This window comes from Ctenocephalides felis, unplaced genomic scaffold (assembly GCF_003426905.1).
Source record: "Ctenocephalides felis isolate EL2017-DRISC unplaced genomic scaffold, ASM342690v1 CF-g0.4_SCAFFOLD_03571, whole genome shotgun sequence".
NCBI classification, from domain to species: Eukaryota; Metazoa; Arthropoda; class Insecta; order Siphonaptera; family Pulicidae; genus Ctenocephalides; species Ctenocephalides felis.
The window spans coordinates 50,774,528-50,794,997 of record NW_020539725.1 but is presented as its reverse complement, the minus strand read 5'-3'; the positions used below and the strand labels follow the sequence as shown (position 1 = coordinate 50,794,997).

Here is a 20,470-nt window from a genome sequence, read left to right as displayed (position 1 = left end):
TCTGAATCAAGAAGTCCCATCGCTCTTAACCCCCGGGCGAGCCCATTTATATAAATGTATACAAAAAACTTGCTTCTTATTTTTTTCAATTTACCCAAATACAGTGGTACCCCGTCTTATAGTGTATTGAGATACGAACAGCCAAAGAAGCGATTTGCTGCTTCGACATAGCATTTGTAGTACCTCAATTTATGAAGCATGTTTTGAACTTTTTAACTCCACACTTATAAAAATATTACAAATAAATAAGTGCCATGTCAGGCTTATTATAAGACTTCGCATTAATTTCAGGACATAAGGATATTGTGGTATGATTATAATTTACCTAATTCAACAAAGTTTCGATAATTTGTCTAAATTGTTTTTTTGAAACTTACCTTGTATTACTTTAAGTTCTACTATCAATTGTCTATATAGTTTTCTAAGTAAACACATACCTGTCTACAAGTCTCCATTTGCGTGAAGGTGCCAGGTGGTTCTCCACCATAGTCGTTCGCCACACTTCTTAGGGAGTTAACACTAGTTACTAAACCTACGTTTTTCAATCCTGAAGGGCTCTAAAAATAAATAATAGACATTAGTTGAGCAAGTGGTGAATCATGTTGCACATTAAAGAATATTGCAGGAACTTTGTATAGGACTAAATAAATATATAACACAATATATGATGGGCATCTTTCATAATTAGATATGATTGATATTCATTTTTATATGTTTGATTCGTATAAGTTTATAAGATAATTTTGCAAACCAATGGCGCTGGAAGAAGATGATTTTATATTAGATTTTTTTTAATATTTCTTCCAATTTTGTATCATTTAGAATGAATCTCTAAAATCTGCAAATATAAATTTTTTGCCAATGACAAACTTCTCAATCATAGAGAAAAAATATTGATACCTGGAGCCTAGGCGGTGAAGTTCTCCTCCTTAAATCTTCATCGGATTCAGAATAAATTTGTCCCGGTTTACTTCCAGGTCTAATACCATTACTAGCACTTCCCATTGGTATCTGTTGGGTTAATGGTTGTTTGTATTCTAGATCTGTAAGAAAACAACGATAGTTCAGAATAATTTATATAATAATATATAAAAGCATGCAAAATATATTGAAATACAATAGTATGATAGATGTTACACACAAAAACTAAGACTTCCTTGAATTATCTTAAAAGGTGCATGTAGAGTAAGTAATTCTGACTTAGATGCATCAGATTCTACTGGTACTAGAAATTAATAAACCTACTGATTTTTATATCCAAATTTAGATCAAAATGTTGATCATTTTGGAAAAATATAAAACCTCACTATTTTAAAATTACTTTGGTGTATTTCAATTTGTATAATTCAACAATTAGATAATTATCCAATATGTCTAGTGTAAAATTCCTAGTATTGGGTGATATCGATGAAGAATTAGTAGTTTGATACTAATTTGTACTCTTGATATTTGTAATAAAAATACTCTTATTACCTTTATCATAAGGTACCACATCTGGATTCCTTTCGTCATAAAGTGGCGGATCATCTCGCATATTTCCAACGACTAATCCTCTACTGGCCACCGTAGTTTTATCTTTGCCACCACCGCCACCTAAACCTCTACCGCCAGCACCACCAACACCAGTTACCAACACGGCGGACGGTCGTCGAGCTAATAGCTTCGGAAATCGTCTTCGAACGATAGATGCCCCAAATACGAGTAAAACTACCAATAGTATCATACATATTATTCCCAGAATTGATGACAATACAGCTGATGTTGATATTGCAAATCCTGATGCAGCACCTGAAAATTGAACAAAAAACTTAAATCTTACATTTTAAGGTATTAGAATGGGTTAAAAAGCACTATGATTAATAGTAGTTGAATTCCAATGATTGCCAAATTGAATTAATTTTCGCTTTCACTAAACAGTAACCAAAGCGATTTCCACTTGATGTCTTTCAAATTGAGTTTTTCACACATCACTTACTTAATTCTATTACTCTGCAAGTCATCTCGCATCTACTCTTATTATTATATAACTATCTTATTATTATATTATATAACTATCTTATTATTATTTTATTCACATAAGGTTAACTAACTTGTCTGTTTTTCTGCCAATTTTAACGTAAATCCTTCCAATTGAACAGGTTCACTACGACCTCTCTGGTTTGCAGAATATACCAAAACTGCATAGGCAACCCCTGACTCGAGACTTCCAATTAGGAAAGTTGGTCGCAGAGATGATAAATTTGCTCTCAAGAATCCAGTATTTTGATCGTACACTTCTAACTGGAATCTTTGGGTTTGGCCACCGTCAAAACCTAGAACGAAACAGTAATATTGAAAAACCAGCTCCTTGTAATAAAACTCATAGAAATAAAAGAAGCTAATTCAAGAAAAAAAACTAATCAAAAACTTGAATATATTACAATATATTATTATCTTTTTTACCTTCCATGCAGTCAACTTCCAACGAATCGACAGTCTGATTCAGCATGGAGCAATTATGTGGAGGGTCTGGTCTTCCTGCAGCAAGCAATCACATGGTAGACGCAGGGCTCTCGTTGCAATCCTGCTGTATTGGCAGCCCAACAAGTAGGACAGTACAAAATCCATTTCACTTAAAGGTTGATACGACAATGTAGAACTGGAGGGTTTAAATTTACAGTAAATCTAAAAAAAATCATTTTGTATTGTATTAAATAGAACAAGTTTACAGTACAGTAGAATAGCTGCAGATCGTAGACCAAAATCGTGTGAAATTTTGATAATTTTTTTCCGGTATCACTTTTATCTATATCACAAACTTAGCAAAGTGTGAAAATACGAAATTTTACCTAAAAAGTTGTCTTAAAATATTTGATCTGATTTGAATGGTTTGATAAATAGAATACCTTGTTCTAGGAACTTCGATGGATTCGGCACTGTTGTTGAAGGCCCATCGAAAGGTATTTGGTTTTGGTAATGATTCGACGTCGCAACGGATTTTAACAATTTCTTGACGCGCCACACCGTACACTTCTTTTTTGCTCCGGCATGCAGATTGGTTTGTCTGAAATTTAGATGCTTAATTATTCCATTTGAATATTTTTCTAATGAAATCTCTACAACCCCTACTTTTTAAAATAAATGTTTAATTATTATAGAACAATCATTTTGAAGATTCAATTGATATTCACAAACTGTATTAAATACACATCAATAAAAGTTTATTAAAAACAGAAACTTTTCTCAGCTCTTTAAAGGCTGTGCAATGATAAAAATATTATTAATATGATCTCTTTTATAATATCTAAAATAAAACTTACACATTACTCTCAAAGAAACAGCTTCACTACTTCCATCGCCTTCAACGTTGGAAGCAACACAACTATAATTTCCAGCTCGATCCCGTCTTATTTTCTGAAGAGCCAAAGCATTACTTTTTGCAACTATGCCTAATTTTGGATTGTGGACAACTGGTTGACCCTAGAAAATTATAGAAATACAAATAAGAAAACATCAATAATAAAGCACATGTTTAAAAAAAAGTTTTACTGATACTGATCTATATCAATATTTTTACTTACATTGTGTTTCCAAACTACTTTGTAAGCATAAGGATTCGAATCCATTTGGCAATCAAAATACACATCATCGCCTTCTTCGATATCATCAGGGTTCATGTTGGCACCAAGAGAAAGATTCAGCATTGGCATATCTGAGAAAAAATTGAACAAATTATGATTAGCATTGTGCAAAAACTTAAGATTGTTCTTGAACTATTTTGCCAATCAGGGTCTGATAAACATGAAATATATTTAACTAATTAATACTTACAATAAACGTTAAGGACAATGGCATGTTGGAAATCCTTCATCCCGATGCCTACCATAGGATTTCCAGTGGCACTAATATTGTGGTAATATGGATGAAGTGCGGTGCATACTAAGGTTTTACCATTGTCTTCACGTCTTGGAGTAAATGTTAAAGTTGAAATTGATACATTCCCATCAATTGTATCCTGTTGAAATTAAAAATAAATACTTAGTAATACACAAAAAACTCTTATACTAAGTGACATAATTTGAGTCAATAAAGGAAACATTTCATATATTTACTTCGAAGAATTTTTTGTACCTCACATGGATGATTTATCTCTGTTATAAGTTTACGATTATTTATGAATTATTTGATGAATTCTAATCTCTTGCTATATTTCGTAATGCTCATGCCTGAAAGTAACTATGAAGTACGAATAAAGGTAGGTAATTTTCTTAACTTATGGCTGCAAATTTTTTTTAAATTATTTTGAAATCAAGACAAAATGGCTTGTGTGAAATATACTCTAAAGTGTATGAGGTATATTTCACACAAGCCATTTTGTCTTTATTTCAAAATAATTTTTAAAAAATTTTGCAGCCCATAAGTTTAAAACATTACATTTTATAACTCTACTTTTATTCATCACATTCAGTTTTCTGCAACGTTCTAATTATAAATTATCATACTATGTTTCCATGATTTATTTTGCAGCCAACATAATTCGAAAGTTTGAGCTGAAATCTCTCTAATGAATAACGATTAACTTGTTTCTGAATAAACGTAGAAGCTACACGAGTAAATAATTATTACACGGGCACCTCATGCTGTATAAATAATATTTAACTAGAATAGTTAGTTTCACGGAATGGTATCGCAAATCAGAACTTCTTAAGTAGAGTTAAATGAAATTGCATACGGCAGCAGCAGAGGGAAGATTCATATTTTGTATGCATATGTGTATAGATAGATAGATACCTGTGAACTATATTGGCTTATTAATAATAGAGCTGAAAATGTTACTGTATAACGCAATGCCTAGCCTGATTGTTGATATTACTATATTAAAAAAAAAACTATTATCATCATAAGTTATCGTAGTCATCCTTGTCGGGGTATCAGCTCACTTCCGGGAATTTTAGTTTGATGCACAATTTTGGAGTTTGCATCATTCGATGACAAATTAGTTTCAATTTTTCATTATTAACTTCCCGAAGGAGAAGTTTGTTTTCATAAAAAAATCCGATTCGCTAATTTTATATATTCTCGACGTTTCAAGCCATTCTGAATCGAATGATACCAAATTTGGAAAAAGTATGTGTGTGTGTGAACAGATTTTTTATCGCAAATCAACGTTTTCTCAAAAACGGCTGGACCGATTTCAAAAATTAAAAAGCCATTCGATGTATCTCGATGAAGATTATCGTTTGTCAGTTTTGTGCGACGATCTGCCAAGCCGTTTCTTTGTAATTTAAAAAAAGTGTTAAACTTTTCGTCCACATTTAAGCTCATACTAACGAATCGGTTTTAAAAAATCAAAAACTGTTCGAAAGATAAGTTGGAAATGATACTGATTAGTTTTAGGTGAAAATCTACGGAGCCGCTTCTTATAAATGGAACTTTTTATGGCGATATATATCATGGTCTTATAGAACTTACTAAAATATTACGGCCATACGACAAGTAGTTTAATTTTAAAATTTCATCAAAGTTTGAAAAAATGAGTAGTTTTTTTGACGATTGTTAAAATTAAAATTAGATTATTTAATTGGTATAACTACATAGAGTACTTGGTCTTAATGAACATACTAAACCATTAAAGTCCTACGAAAACTGGTTCAATTATAAAAATTATTGATTTGTGAAAATTGCTTTTAGAAAACACTCCGAGTTAACGTGTTTGTTCGTTTTTAAATATGTGTGATAAATCTACTCGGAATGCTTTTAATCACTCATAAATTAATTTATTTTTTATTGATAAAGTCGATTATTTACACATATAGGGAAGTGCATGTAACTTGCCTCAAGGCAAAATACCAATATCAACTAGTTGTTTTAAGTTATAAGACTTATATTATAATGTCATAAAGAAAAAATATCGCACCTGAACAAATATATGATATATTAGCATTTTAAAAAGGTAATTTTAGCGGATCTATCTAGAAGAGATGCCATATACAAGTGAAAATTATTTTGTACTATTACATATTACATTTATTAAAAGTTTTATTCTAATTCTATATTTTGCAATTAATTTGAGTATATTTTTCACATAGTCTGTACTTATGACATGTACCCATATCTATGACTCATATCTGGATCCTGTTCGCAAATCTAGTTCAAAGTTTCAAGTATGCAAAATTAACTCATTACAACTTACTTACTTACTATTAGTTTTATGCGATAGAATCAATTATTCTCGTAATGAATAAAGTGAAATATTTTATATAGCATAAAGAACATAATGAAGTTCATAATGTTTTCACCCAGTAGATTAGTAATGTATAAGTCAAAATGTCCTTCATATTACCTCAATATCCTTAAAAAAATAATGTTGCTTACATGCTTTAAGTTGAATTAAATTCAGAATCATAGGACAATTTCGTACTTACATTTTGGACATGTGTAGATAAATCAGTTCCACCCAGACTCCAAGTTATTCTCACCGGCGGCCGCGACCCCACAGATTGACAAGGAATTTCATAAGATCTGCCCGCAGATAAAGGTTGAGGGTTGTTGGTTATCTCCACAGAAAGAGGACGCACTGTAAAAAAAAATTTAAAAAAATATAAAAATTATTTTTTTTATAATTTTTGTATACTAATTTATAAGTTTATATTTGAGTATTTAATAGTTTTGAATAATATTTTTTATATATTAACATTTATTTAACTATTTTATAATCGCAAGTCTTTTCCCGAGATAATACCGAATTCTGTGGAATTTCTCAACGTTTCTGAGAACTTTAATTGCTCGTTTCAGCATTTATGCAATGCTATAGTAGTTAGTAATGGACATTTGTCTTCTGTGAGCATAATGCGAAAGATTAGGTACCGACGCTATGGTTACTGTAAAACGAACATTAAAATAATAGACAGGATGCTATTGAACATTTACTCAAATCAAAGTTTTAACTGAATTTTAAGTTAAAACTAAAAAAAAGACAGAGAGAAAATTGCTGGAACTTCCCGTATCGTAATTAAAGATCTTGGTACGAAACATATACATACATACACACATCGTCCATTTTTTCTATGTCAGTATGCCAAAATGTTCAAAAACCTTTGAAACCTAAAGATATATGAAAACATTCATTTTCGCGATTACTATAACTTCCCCTACGGGAAGTTAAAAAAATACAATTAATATTGTATGATAATCCACGATAAAAGTGCTCTGCCTTCAGATAGATATAGGGTAAAAACTGACAAAATTAAATATATGGACAAAGTGATACTTATTTAAAAATTGGATAGTTTTATTAACGTTTCCGCGACTGTATAACATGAAGAAATCCACAATCACAATTTTCTCAGATAATGAGCGTCATTGTCACAGTCTTGAGTCGCAGTAACCAGTTCAAACGTAAATCGCATCTTCGAAAGTTTATTTTGAGGCTGGTTTTGTCATATTTTTTACCATCTCATAATAATATGAATTAATAAAATTGCAAAACAAACGTTGAAACTGAAGAAGCAGACACAATTTTATATTAATTTACCAATAGAAGGTTTCATACCAAACGAATTAAAAATTACTTTATCTAATAAAAAAGCTTTAAAGTGTTTTATCCTAATCTTTAAGGTGTTTAATCCAAATTTATCTAGCATGGTATCGCAAGTATAGATAAGATACATACAGATAATAATTAGAATTTTGGTAAATAATATATAACAACCACATAAGTGCATAAGTGATAAAAAAGCCTATAATAATTAGAACCTAATTCAGTGTTATTATTTATGATAACAAATAATAACTAGGTAATATTATGTGTGATTCCATATTTTCAATAGCAAAAATTTAGTTGCTAATAATTCTTTATTTACTTATTATTTAATTTGTCATAGCAATCTATACAAAGTACATTAAGTTACAAATTTTTGTGAGAATAACTTAAAAAAACTTATAAAACTTTTAGCTCCTAAATTTTTTTTTATTTGATAAGTGATTTGTTCAAAATTCAGTTTCAATATAACTTTGTATTGATTTCATTGTAAAATTATTTATATTTATAGGCTTCATTCAAACATTTTATTTTGATTAAACTTTAAAAGTGAGTAATAACTCGTCCTTTGCCACAACTATGAAGAAACTTATATAATGCATTTTTTTAACACCTTATTGTCATACTTTAAAATACCATCATAAAATAAAACCAAGTATAAAGTACTATGATGTTAATGTACATTTGTTGTAATAATTTGTAAGACAGAAGGGAATAATTAAGAACTCTGAAAAAAACAAGCTATTTTTGTATTTCACTAATGTGGTTACTTTAAACTGAAATATATTTTGTTCTAGTAAATAGGAAAGAGGGCTTATACATTTTTTTTCAATCATCTATTGTATCACGGAATTTTTTCTTTACACTTGCTTAAAAGTTAAGTATATTTTGTTCTAGTAAATAAAAAAGAGGGCTGCTGCATTTATTTGAATCAGTTGCATCATCTTTATACTTGCTTAAAAATGAATTGTATTTTGTTCCAATAAACCAGAAAGAAGGCAGTTACAGATATTATAAATTTATTTGAATCATCGGTTATCATCACGGTATTTCCCTCTTAAACTTGCTTAGTTATCAGAGTGCATTATAGGAAACCACCCCCGGTACATTTATTATGATCTCAATAAATGAAAATATTTAATAAATACGTACAATTTTCCTCGGGTAGATATTTTTAATCTCGATAAATATTGTACATAGTGTATAATATAAATATAGTAGGTATATATACATCGTTAGCTTTTCAAATAGGACAGTTTCCGACAACGGCTTGACGTTCACGAAGACAAACCATTATTGGCTCTTTGTGTCATCGATCAGATCCCTGTTTTTCCCCCAAGAAGAAAAACACAGTGTCAAGTACGGAAAAATGTAAAAAGTTTGCTTTTCGTTTTGCGACAATTGTTAGATACCGCATGATACAATTTTTTATTGTTGCCCGATATTTTTATTTCAAATTTTAAAGTATAACAATAAAAATTATAGAGTATTTAATTATACATATTATAGGAATACATAATGAATATAGCATGTTGTGATACTGAACTCTTATACATCTTTCTATTATTTTTTATTAGCAGCAGTGTTGATATCATTGAACAGATAAACAAGAAAATAAAATTAATATGGGGTTTGAACTCGCACGAGTTTATGCTATATAGTACCAATATAGCAAAAAAATTGCTATTTTTATCAGAATTTATTGCTATATAGCAAATAACGAAAACAGCTCCTAATTTATATTTTATTTAACGATTTACTATAATCATGTATAGTTTTATATTAGTATATTTCATATCAAACTACCAATGTTGAGTTTAATTTGATTTTTTGCAATATCCTGCTTATGAAAAAGGTATTTGTCAAATGCAAACAACTATAGTTGCAATAATTTGTTTGGCCGGCATAGCTGGCGGCGTTTTCTACCGAGTCGTATACAAATAGTACGAAACGCCGAGAGTTGATAATCGATTTTCGTAAATTTCGGAAAATGATTTATAATTTGATAAAAATATTTTAGATGTAAAAATAAAAAGATTAAACTTTGAAATATTACATATTTCAATTAAGAAGGGTAAAATTTTTCTACAACCAATGTACTCATCGACTTGTAGATTAAATAGTCAATACAATCAATGAATTTTTAGTTTCAGGTAAAACGTAATAAAACAAGATCATTTAGTCAAAGTGAACTATTTTTTCCTATTTTTCAAAATTGAATTTATGATCAACAACCAGATTTATTCTTAGTGTTTTTGAGCTGTTGTGATGTAACATGTACCTCCTATAATTTATCATTATTAAAACCCAATTAGTAAAGTTTTACTCTTTTTATTAGACTATTTTTAAATAGTTCTAATTTTGGCGTGATATCAACCTTGCAGTAATGATTCAAAAGTCTATTTTTCACTTGAAATCATATTTAGATATTTATTTTTAAATGAAATCTAATATCAGGCTTGAAGTAGTGTGGGATTTGAACCCAAAAACTTTGGCAACAGGAGTGCTTTATCACTTGCCCTATGTACTCTGCCTTTTTCTTACATTATACTAATATGTAAAAATTATTATTAATAATATCCACCCTTTTCCCTTCATCTTAGGCACTTGAGATTTGTTTTCAAATATTTCTGTATATATTCAAATGTTTAGTACTGTGTCAAATATTGTAAGAGAAAGTTGGTGTCTTTGTTTTTCAAATTTTAAATATAATTTAAATAAAATATTAAATAATGTATTAGTAAATAATTTTTACTATTTTGAAATTATACTGAAGATGAGGTATACTATAGTCTCAAAACGTCTGTAATTAATAAATAAAGTGTGTGTTAAAAATCTGAGTATTGTATTGTTCATATCTAATATTTAATATTCGTTCCACTCATATCAGAAAATTCTATAATATATATATATATATATATATATACTAAATGAAAACATATTTTTATAAATTGCTTAAAAGGGTTTTGATATTCATGAAAATATATATATATCCCTACGTTACGGGGTGTATTTAATAATTTCCAATCAATGTTATTTTGTCATATATATTAGCATTCTCTTTAATAAAATAAAAATATTTTAAAATGAACATATTGCAAAATAAAATTAAACAAAAACATGAATAGAAGGATAATTGTAGCTCCATACATTGCTTTCCCTAAAAACTCCAGATGCTATGATATTAATACAAATGTACTGTAAATCTTCACCTATATTAGAGGTTTATATTTTTAACCTACCAGTTATTAAGCAAGTTAATTATAAGTTCAGGTAGAAACGATTTATTATTATCGTCATTCTTTTTCTAGTAGCATGTAGTTATATGTGTATATAAGGGTGTATGTATTTATATATAGAAATTGTTAAATATTACAATGTGTCCGACTGATCAAGGCATTATAATAGGAACATAGTGGGATTACGTATTGCGAGTAGCCTATTTTTCAAAATTTTAGTTAATTTGTATAACTAAACCACTACCCATAGGCCTATAATACTCCTCGTTTTAACTAGCAACTGTACCACCATGCGAAGTTTTATCAAAATCCCAGAAGAGTAAACCAAGGTTTTTCTGTACTGTATGTAAGAACATATATTTAAAAAAAAATTAAAAAAACTACTTGAAACCCAATAGCAGTATCGTTTTACTTGTACCGTTTGAAAAATTCCTGTATCGATTGAATAATAATATTCTATTACATTTATTGCCCAGCTTCCTATCTAACAGAAGAAATATATCGTTTCAGAAGAAGGACGAATGCAAATGTAAATTTGAAGCGGAATTGTCTGACCTCACTTGCTTCTATATTGCATTCCCTTGATGTGTTCCCGTCAGCGGGGATGTCGTAACATGTACACGACGTGCACAATAAATGTCTTTGCTGATATTGCTGATAGTTTTGTTTCAATAAAATATTTGAATACCCACTGCACTTTTTAGAAATTCATGTAGAAATAGTAATATATATATATTGGTTGGGCTGGCTACCATCAGTAATTAATAATAAAGCGGACTGTAAGTAAATAATTGTTATCTGACGATAACCGTTCCAAATTTGAATCTTACTGAATAAAAACACTGTGATTGGTATAAAAATCTATATAATATCTTCAAACTATTACAAATACAGCGGTGATTGAATATACTTGTTGACTGTTCCGCTGCATTGTCTAGACCAGAGGTGGGGAACCTTTTTGCCATTAGAGGCCACACTTAAATTAGGCAGCAATAAAAGAGGCCGCATAAGCTGATCGACCTAAAAAAGTGCCTTTTGTGAAATTATTATTGTTTTTTTATAGTTTTAACAATTCATTGCATTATATAGAAAAAAGTAAATAAAATACTTCAAAATTTAAAAAAATGTCGAGATGTAAAATTTCTAGGTGTCGAAGGAAATCGAACGAAATTTCATTCACTTGTTTTGAAGAAATTTCATGCATTCTTCTTGAACAGTTGGTATGTTTTGAACGTATGTAATGAGATAAAATCGACTTCGTTTCGATAAAATCGAATTTTAGTTCGTTTCAATTTCATTTAAACATTCATTTTTCATATAAAAATGATATTAAAGTCTTTTATTTTGAATTTGATTTCCATATTCTTATTGTTACATAATTATTTGAAATTAAAAAAATATATATTTTTCTTATACCATTGAATTCACTGATAGATTTTAATTTTGCAAACTAAGGTGTTAACGGGTAATTTAGAGAATTTCGGGTTTTGGAAAAAACAGATTAAAGTCATTTGTGAATAGTTATCATAACAAAAAAAAAAGGATTAATGCATTAAACGCAACGTTACTTCTTTCCAAAAGTAATATACCTAGACACTATTGACAGATATAATATTAATATATAATATAATATAATATTAATAAATGATGTACCTACTCCAATTACAGAATAATAATCTTTACATATGAAAATAAGCGTATTATTTGATAATGTGTAAACTAACAATAATGAACGTGAAAGGAATATTTTAATTAAAATATGTATTTATTATGCACAAAATGTATTGTTAATTTATATGTTGCATTTGAATTGTTCTCATTTCAAATACATATTTTGCCACATATTTGGACACATATTTTGCCCTCGGCAATTTTTTCATGAAAAAAGGTATAGTTTTGTGTCATTTTTTAACTATGGTCTCATAAATTTGCCAATATATCTAGGTAAAATCTGGTTGCTCCGATCTCCGCCAAAGCTGCAGATTTGCTTTTGGTTGCGAGAAGTATAAATTTTTATCATTTTATTACGGATACGCATTTTTTGCAAAGCTGCAGATTTGCTTTTGGTTGCGAGAAGTATAAATTTTTATCATTTTATTACGGATACGCATTTTTTGCACTGTTAAATTTTTTATAATACTTCTTCAATCATACAATAGGCGATGTCTTGCGAAATAGAAAATATTGCTTATATTAAATGATATTAATATAATATATTACATCTCTATTTTGTATCTGCTTAAGAGTCTGTGTTTCAGGCTAGTAATCTGATGTCATGTTACAATATGACTGTTTTTGGTGGGATTTTTCGCGGTACTGTCATGACGTTGATGTACAATAGTTGTTTGAAAGTAATTATGCTATTTTGTACTAGACGGCAAGGGGCCGCACAAAAACCTACCGGAGGCCGCATGCGGCCTCGAGGCCGCAGGTTCCCCACCTATGGTCTAGAGTCTCCTCCATCGCCCCCTTTGAAGATCCAAATTTTTGTATCGCCCCCCTACCAAATTTTTTATACAATCTCTGAAAGTCTGTGAGATTTGCTATATAATTTTTTGATAATATCAGGTTTTTACACAACTGTGTGTCCTTATTTTCTAAAAACTCTACAACAGAGTCAAACAGATTGTAAAAGCGAGTCAGACAATTTCCTTTTGATAGCCAATTTTTTGGTAAAAAGCTATAAAATGGTATCAAAATCATTTAAACACCATGGAAACACGACCACACTTATAAAGTACCAATTAATCGTTGGGATACAAATTCTGGTGAACTTTAAAATGTAAAGTAAATAAAATAACAAATGCCCCCTAACCCAACGTCAACAACCAACATTTTTCGCGAGGCCTTTCATCGCCCCCCTGGAGATCAATATCGCCCCCCAGGGGGCGATATCGCCTACTTTGAGAAAGACTGGTCTAGACTCTAGACAATGCAGGTTGAAAGCACTTTAGCCTGAGTACACCATGGTATCTTCCCAAAAGCGGATCTTGCAAATTTAATAAAAATCATGGCACACATTGTTGTTATAGTTGACCAAGTTTGTGACAAAAAATAGAAATTGGTTCATACGGTAGTTTTCGAGATATGCGAGATTATACTTTGACCTGAAACTAGCCTAGTTTCAGATTGAGAGATTGCGATATCGAGAACACAGATCAACCGATTTAAATGATTCAAAAAACAAATATTTTAGCGGAGGCAGGTCCAGCGACTGAAAATAAAGCCTATCTTGGGCAATGCAAAATCTTTCACACTATTTTCAGGTCGCTAGTTTCAGGTCAAAGTTACATCTCGCATCTCTCGAAAACTACCGTATGAACCAATTTTTAATTTTTGTCACCAACTTGATCAAGTACAATAACAATGTGTGCCAAGTTTTATTAAATTCGCTTCATTCGCTTTTGAGAAGATACCATGCTGCACCAGGCCAAACGTATGTAAAAAATGCTCAAAAATGGTCGACAATTTTGAAATTTTTGACAGACTTTTCATGCACGTAGAAGCTTCAATTAAACATCATGTGAATTGCCATGTGGGCTAGAATATTCAATGGTTGCCGAATAAATCGAAAAAAACTGAAATCTTACCATGACCCTCTGGTAAGGAATATTTTTGTGAATTTCGGCGGAAAATTTTTGTTGAAGATTTTGATCACATTCATAATGTAGGTTCCTTACGATTTTAGAAAAATGCTATTAAAATATTACGATCAGTTCAAATAGTTTTCGAAATAAACGCACATGAAATATGCAAAAAGTAGCAAATAATTTGTAGCGAATATCTCGCGAACGGTTAGAGCTATCATAATTTTTTTGCACCAGCTGATAGATATTAAATACGCATATTTCATTCGTAGACATCATGACCCTAACTTGAAAAGTTTCTGAGTTATAGGCGTTTTACGGTTGAAACCTAAAAAAAAATGAATTACTCAAATCGGTTGATCGGTGTTCCCGAAATTGTCGACAAAAATTTGTATCCGCACACACACACACTCACACACTCATACACCATATACATCCATTTTTTTAAAGCTATGCCAAAATATTCAGAAACCTCTAAAACGTAAAGATAGATAAAAATTTTCATTTTTGTTTTTTTTTTGCGATTACTATAACTTAACCTACGGGAATATAATAATAGTTTCCAAGTAGTTTTATTGTGGCTATACTACTAAATATTGTTCTGTTTGAATGCATTGTTTTTATAATCCTATAAAAACTATGTTTGAATGAAATCATCAAAATAATAATATGCACTTTAAACAGAAATCGAGTTAGAAAAGTAGTAAAAAGCCACTGATTGACATTGAATGATTTTTATCGGGTTATGATTCCAAAACTTTCACATATAAAGTAAGTATTTATATCATAAAATATCTTGTTTTTGTTATAGCGTCTTAAATCAATTTTATTACAATCATTACACCAATAAAATTTTAATGAAATTTCCATTTGACTGCTGATAGATAAGAAGAAAATAAAATTTAATAAGAATATATTTTACCAAAGTTAAGATGAAATTACTTCACAATTTTTAAATCTTATTTTTATTCTACCTTGAATAAAAGCTGATTCAAAATATAATTGAAGTAATCATACTTTCGACCAAATAATCTTGAATATACCATAAAAACTTAAATACTAATAAGATATCCTTTGAAATTGCGGTTTCACAGAGTTCTGCAACAGAGTAACAATTGTAAACCGAGTTTACTACAGTCTTGCGAAATAATAAAAAAAGTTTAGAACAAAAACACATTGAATAGCATTTTATAGAATCCAACAAGTCTGCAAGAAAAGTTAATATTTTATGAATGCCTCCACATTGCTAGACATTGTGGCCAGGTTCATCGACCAAGAGAAGAATAACAATTCTTTAGAAATTTATAAGAGCAATTCAATGCAATGGTATAATTTTATCATTTAGAGAATATTATATTATTACATGAAAGTAGATACTCTAAAGTGAATTTAATTAAGTTGCATTTAATTATTCAAGTATCCGAATAATTAAACTATACCATTTTTCCTTACGATAAAATTCACTTAATAAACAAAATATAGTTGTAGATCCTCACGTCCATTTTTGTTGGTTGTTGTTTTAACTAAATTTACTTTTTTATTTACTAAAAAATGTCGAGTCTGACTCAGAAATAACAATACGTCTTTTAAAAAAAAAATAAATAACGTATACTTAAAAATTCTATTAAGTCTCGTAAACTAAACAACAGTGCTCACAACGAAAAAAACTAACAACGAAATATTTTTGTTATCGATTTTCAAACATTGCCGTTTATCTCCTGGTTGTTCTCCTGAATGGCTAATTATACATCTTTTGCCGCCTACTTTTAAATATTGTTGTTAAACATTATATAACTTGACTTATTTTTGATATATCAGTGGTGGACCTTTTACGCGGACCTTCAAGCCTCATCTACCCTATATAAAAAACCGAAATGTAGAAAAATACATCATTTTAACATTAAAAAGAATTATTTTATACGCAATTTAAAAAACTTTCACACCTTTGTGATTTAGTCATATTTTATATTATTTCAGAAAAGTTCTTTCAAGTTTGTAAGAAAACAGGATTTTAGAAGATCTATTAATCTGCAGTGATAATGTTCTTGGCATCGAGCGCATAAAACGATTAAAAAATATAATTTGTAAAAATTTATAATTTAATACATTTAGTACCATATATAATATAGTTTAACAGTTTTTTGATAATCTACAAAAATAAAAATTAACATGATCTAAAGCAACCAAAAACCGTTCAGATCATTATGATGATTTGTCCTTTGAACAAATCGCATCGCATTAAGAATCTATTTTTACAACTTCTAAGTTTACATATTGGTTTATTATTCCGGAAATTCGTGTATAATTTGATACATTTTAATACTGAATAATAAAATTTAACTGTTTTTAGTTAATTTACAATAATGAAAATTAACATGATCCAAAGCAACCAAAAACCGTTCAGATTATTATGATGACTTCTCCCTTGAACAATTCCGATTGAGAATCTATTTTTACAGCTGCTAGGTTTACAAATTGGTTTATTTTTCCGGAAATTCGTGTATAATTTAATACATTTTGATACAAAATATAATAAAATTTAACTGTTTTTAGATAATTTACAGAAATGAAAATTAACATGATCTAACCAAAAACCATCGAGATCATTATCGTCTTCTCCCTTGAACGAATCCGATTGAGAATCTATTTTTACAGCTTCTAGGTTTACAAATTGGTTTATTTTTCCCGAAATTCGTGTCTAACACTATACATTCGCTAAAACGCTTTGGCATACAATATGTTTTTATTAAAATTCTCGGAGCCGGCTTTGAAAAATTGAATAGTATTACACATTGACGCTCCGTCCTTGTGTACGGAACATTCGCGCCCCGCATAAGATGTCACTATGACAAGCATACATGGCGGGAATTTCAAATTAGGCTCTATAACTCTTCCCTGAAATACTTGAGAAAAATATTAGGGTCGGTAAGGAAAATATTCAAATCGTTACTATACTCAAGCAATACATATTTTGAAGTTCTAGTCTAAGATTTGAAAAATGCTGCTAATTCTGACTTAGTGTTACATTTAAACATAGCTCTGTACGGATCAGAGACATGGATTCTATGAAAGGTCGACAAGAACGACCTGGACAGTTTTGAAATGTGGTGCTAGAGACGGATTGGAGAAGATATAGTGAACAGATGAATTAACAAATGAAAAATAATCCTGAGAAGAGTGGGTGAGTAAAGGACTCTACTGAGCACAATCCTGAAAAGAAAAGGAAACTGGACCAGACCACTTCTGCAGGAAGAGTACCTCCTGCACGGCGTCGTCAAGGGTAAAATAGAAGGGGGCTGAAAGGCATGGAAAGAAGAAACTGAAAGCCAAAGCGCAGAACCAGGAAGCATGGAAGCAGAAGTTTAGAAAGAAAAATTTATAAAGACAAATATAAAGTGATTAATAGTCATTAATTAATAGCAATAGAACAGTAAGGGGAATAATAAACAAGGGAGGGGAAAAAATCATTGATTTTGTGGAGCTCTCATAGACTACTATTTATTATTATTATGGGTCTAGAATCGTATGAATTGGTAATCAAAAAATGTTAAATTTTAGCTATTCAATAGAGCGTTTTACTATAAATCTACTTCTAAAGCCTAACCTCCAAAAGGCACAAATGTCAAATTTGATCATAAATGAGACTTCTATTATTATTTATTAACGCATCAGTAAAGTCTGACCGAAGTCAATATTTTGATTTTTTGTGCTTTTTGGAGGTTAGATATTGCAGAAAGCTCGATCGAACACCAAAGATGTGACTACCGATTCATACGACTATAGACCCGTAACATAACATTTTTTTTTAACTGAGAATTAGATTCTAAATCTCATATTATAGTGTTAAATATTAGGTTTAGTTTAAAATATTTATATTTTTCTTGAAAATATAATACAAAAACTACATTTGATTATAATATTTAAGTACAACCAATTTACTATAGCATTGTAACCATGCACAATAATGTGGAATTTGAAAAGTACTGACGATTTATTAGTACATGCTCTATTACTAAAAATTTTCAAAATTAATATATTTATAAGTATAAATACAAGAAAACAATCGAAATGTTATACAAATTTAATTATTGTATGTTGATAAAATTGATTCAAATATATATTCATGCTTATTCATAATTAGTTTATAATAACGTATATTTCAATTATATATTTTAATGCATATTCAAAACAAGCTGTAAATAGAAATTTGTCTTATTTAATATGCAAAAGCCTTTAGATTCGAGCTCTACTAATAGTCTACTTGAATCAATAACAATTGATTTTATTGATAGAATTTTCAATGGTCCATTTGTTGTTGACTTTGATAAAGTTTCATAATAAAATCATACATAAATTCTTTATAGATCCACAATTTATTGTAATATTCATTAAGACCAAAGGCGATAAACTCTATCATCATACAAAGTTCTTGAATTTTCAAAATCGGTTCAAAATTTTTGGCGGAAATCAGACCGACAAATTTTGGGTTTTTCTGACAATGTTTAAAATTTTTGAAATCAAATCTTGCACTTCTAAGAATAATTCGACCAAAAGTCTGTTTTGACTCAAATATATAAATATTTTCCAAATTTTGCGTTAAAAGCTTCAAAATTGTTTGAAACCTGGAAAAATCCAAAAATGACAAAACTTTTTTTTGGCCTAAACGTAAACTTCTCTTTCAGAAATGGTCATAAAATATTTAGTTGATGTAATACTCGATCATTATAATTTTATATTATATGTAGTTTTATGTACTAAACAACTTTAGTCTAAACGAATGTAAGAAATATTTTCATTATCACTAAAAAATGATTAAAATTGCAAAAATATTCAAAATATTATATATATATATATATATATACACATATATATGAATATGAATATATAAATAAATACGTTCAAAGCTTATGTAAATAAAATATATTAGTTGAAACCCGATCGACCATCGTACACAAAAATAATAATTGAAAATCACAAATAGCTTCGATACGAAATATTAATAATGGCCTCTGTAAATATTAAACATCAATATCATTTCCGTATAATTAATAAGCAATTAATTTCCATTCAATCACGTGGCGTAGAGCGAGTGAGTCACAAAATTAAAAATTCTAATTCATGTAATTTCCGACTTTTCACAATTTTCCCGGTTTTGTTTGTATATATCGTTCTCATTTCCCGAGTAAAGCTTTTGTATATTTTGTTTCGATATATTTTATTTATTCACCGAAATTTACAATTTATATGTAAATGAGAAATATGAACAATGCGCCAGAGGTTCGTTATTCAATAAAGTTGAATGTATGGTTAATTGCACATACAGATAATAACTGTTAGGCTCCAAAAATATAATAATAGAAATTTTCAATAATTTGAATATCGAAAATGTTCAATAGCAGCTTATAGTATGGCAAACTCGAAATCAACCAAATAGTAAAAAAATTAAAAAACTGTTGAAGGATGTCCCTCTAGGATTCTGACAAAAGCTTGTTTATATGCTTATTGAATTTCTTATGAAAAAAACAGACAATTTTTTCATAAAAACACCTGTTATCTTTTGTTACATTTACTATGGGCTACATAAGTTATCGCATATTATTTCTCAAATTATCGAAACGAATTATTGGTATAAAGTAAGTTTGATGCTAATTCAATTATATCATTTGAAAATATTCAACTTTGATTTAGATTTTTAATCCTCCACTTTTTGACATAATTTTTATCTTTAGATATTTATTCAACTAAATTTCTTATTCTAGTTTAGATAGAGTTCTAAGCAGACAACTAGAATACAAAATAGATTATAATATAAATTTAAACAGATTATAGACTAAAATTTTCCAGCATAAAATTTTTTTTTTTAATTATACAGAAATTTCATTATTTTTTTGTTATATGAATTATTTTTCATTGTAAAGAATAAATCTTTTATTTGATATTCACTATTATTGACTACACCAGCGGTGATAAAAAATAATTATTCAAGAACCTGTAAGCTCATATTTCTTGTAGACAATTATATATATATATATATATATATATATATATATGTGTGTATATTTTTATATATGTATATATAAAATACTGCACAGAATTACCTTTTAAACTTTTATAGAAAGATTGCT

General features: G+C 29.2%; 1 protein-coding gene across 1 annotated transcript in view; it reads right to left on the bottom strand.

Annotated features, from left to right (window-relative positions):
• The window catches only part of LOC113386217 (synaptogenesis protein syg-2), a 252,518-nt gene that overhangs the window by 85,177 nt on the left and 146,871 nt on the right, over positions 1-20,470 (bottom strand). The window contains exon 7 of the mRNA XM_026624011.1: positions 6,405-6,556. Coding sequence (XP_026479796.1) covers positions 6,405-6,556 — 152 coding nt within the window. The remainder of the gene's footprint in view (positions 1-6,404; positions 6,557-20,470) is intronic.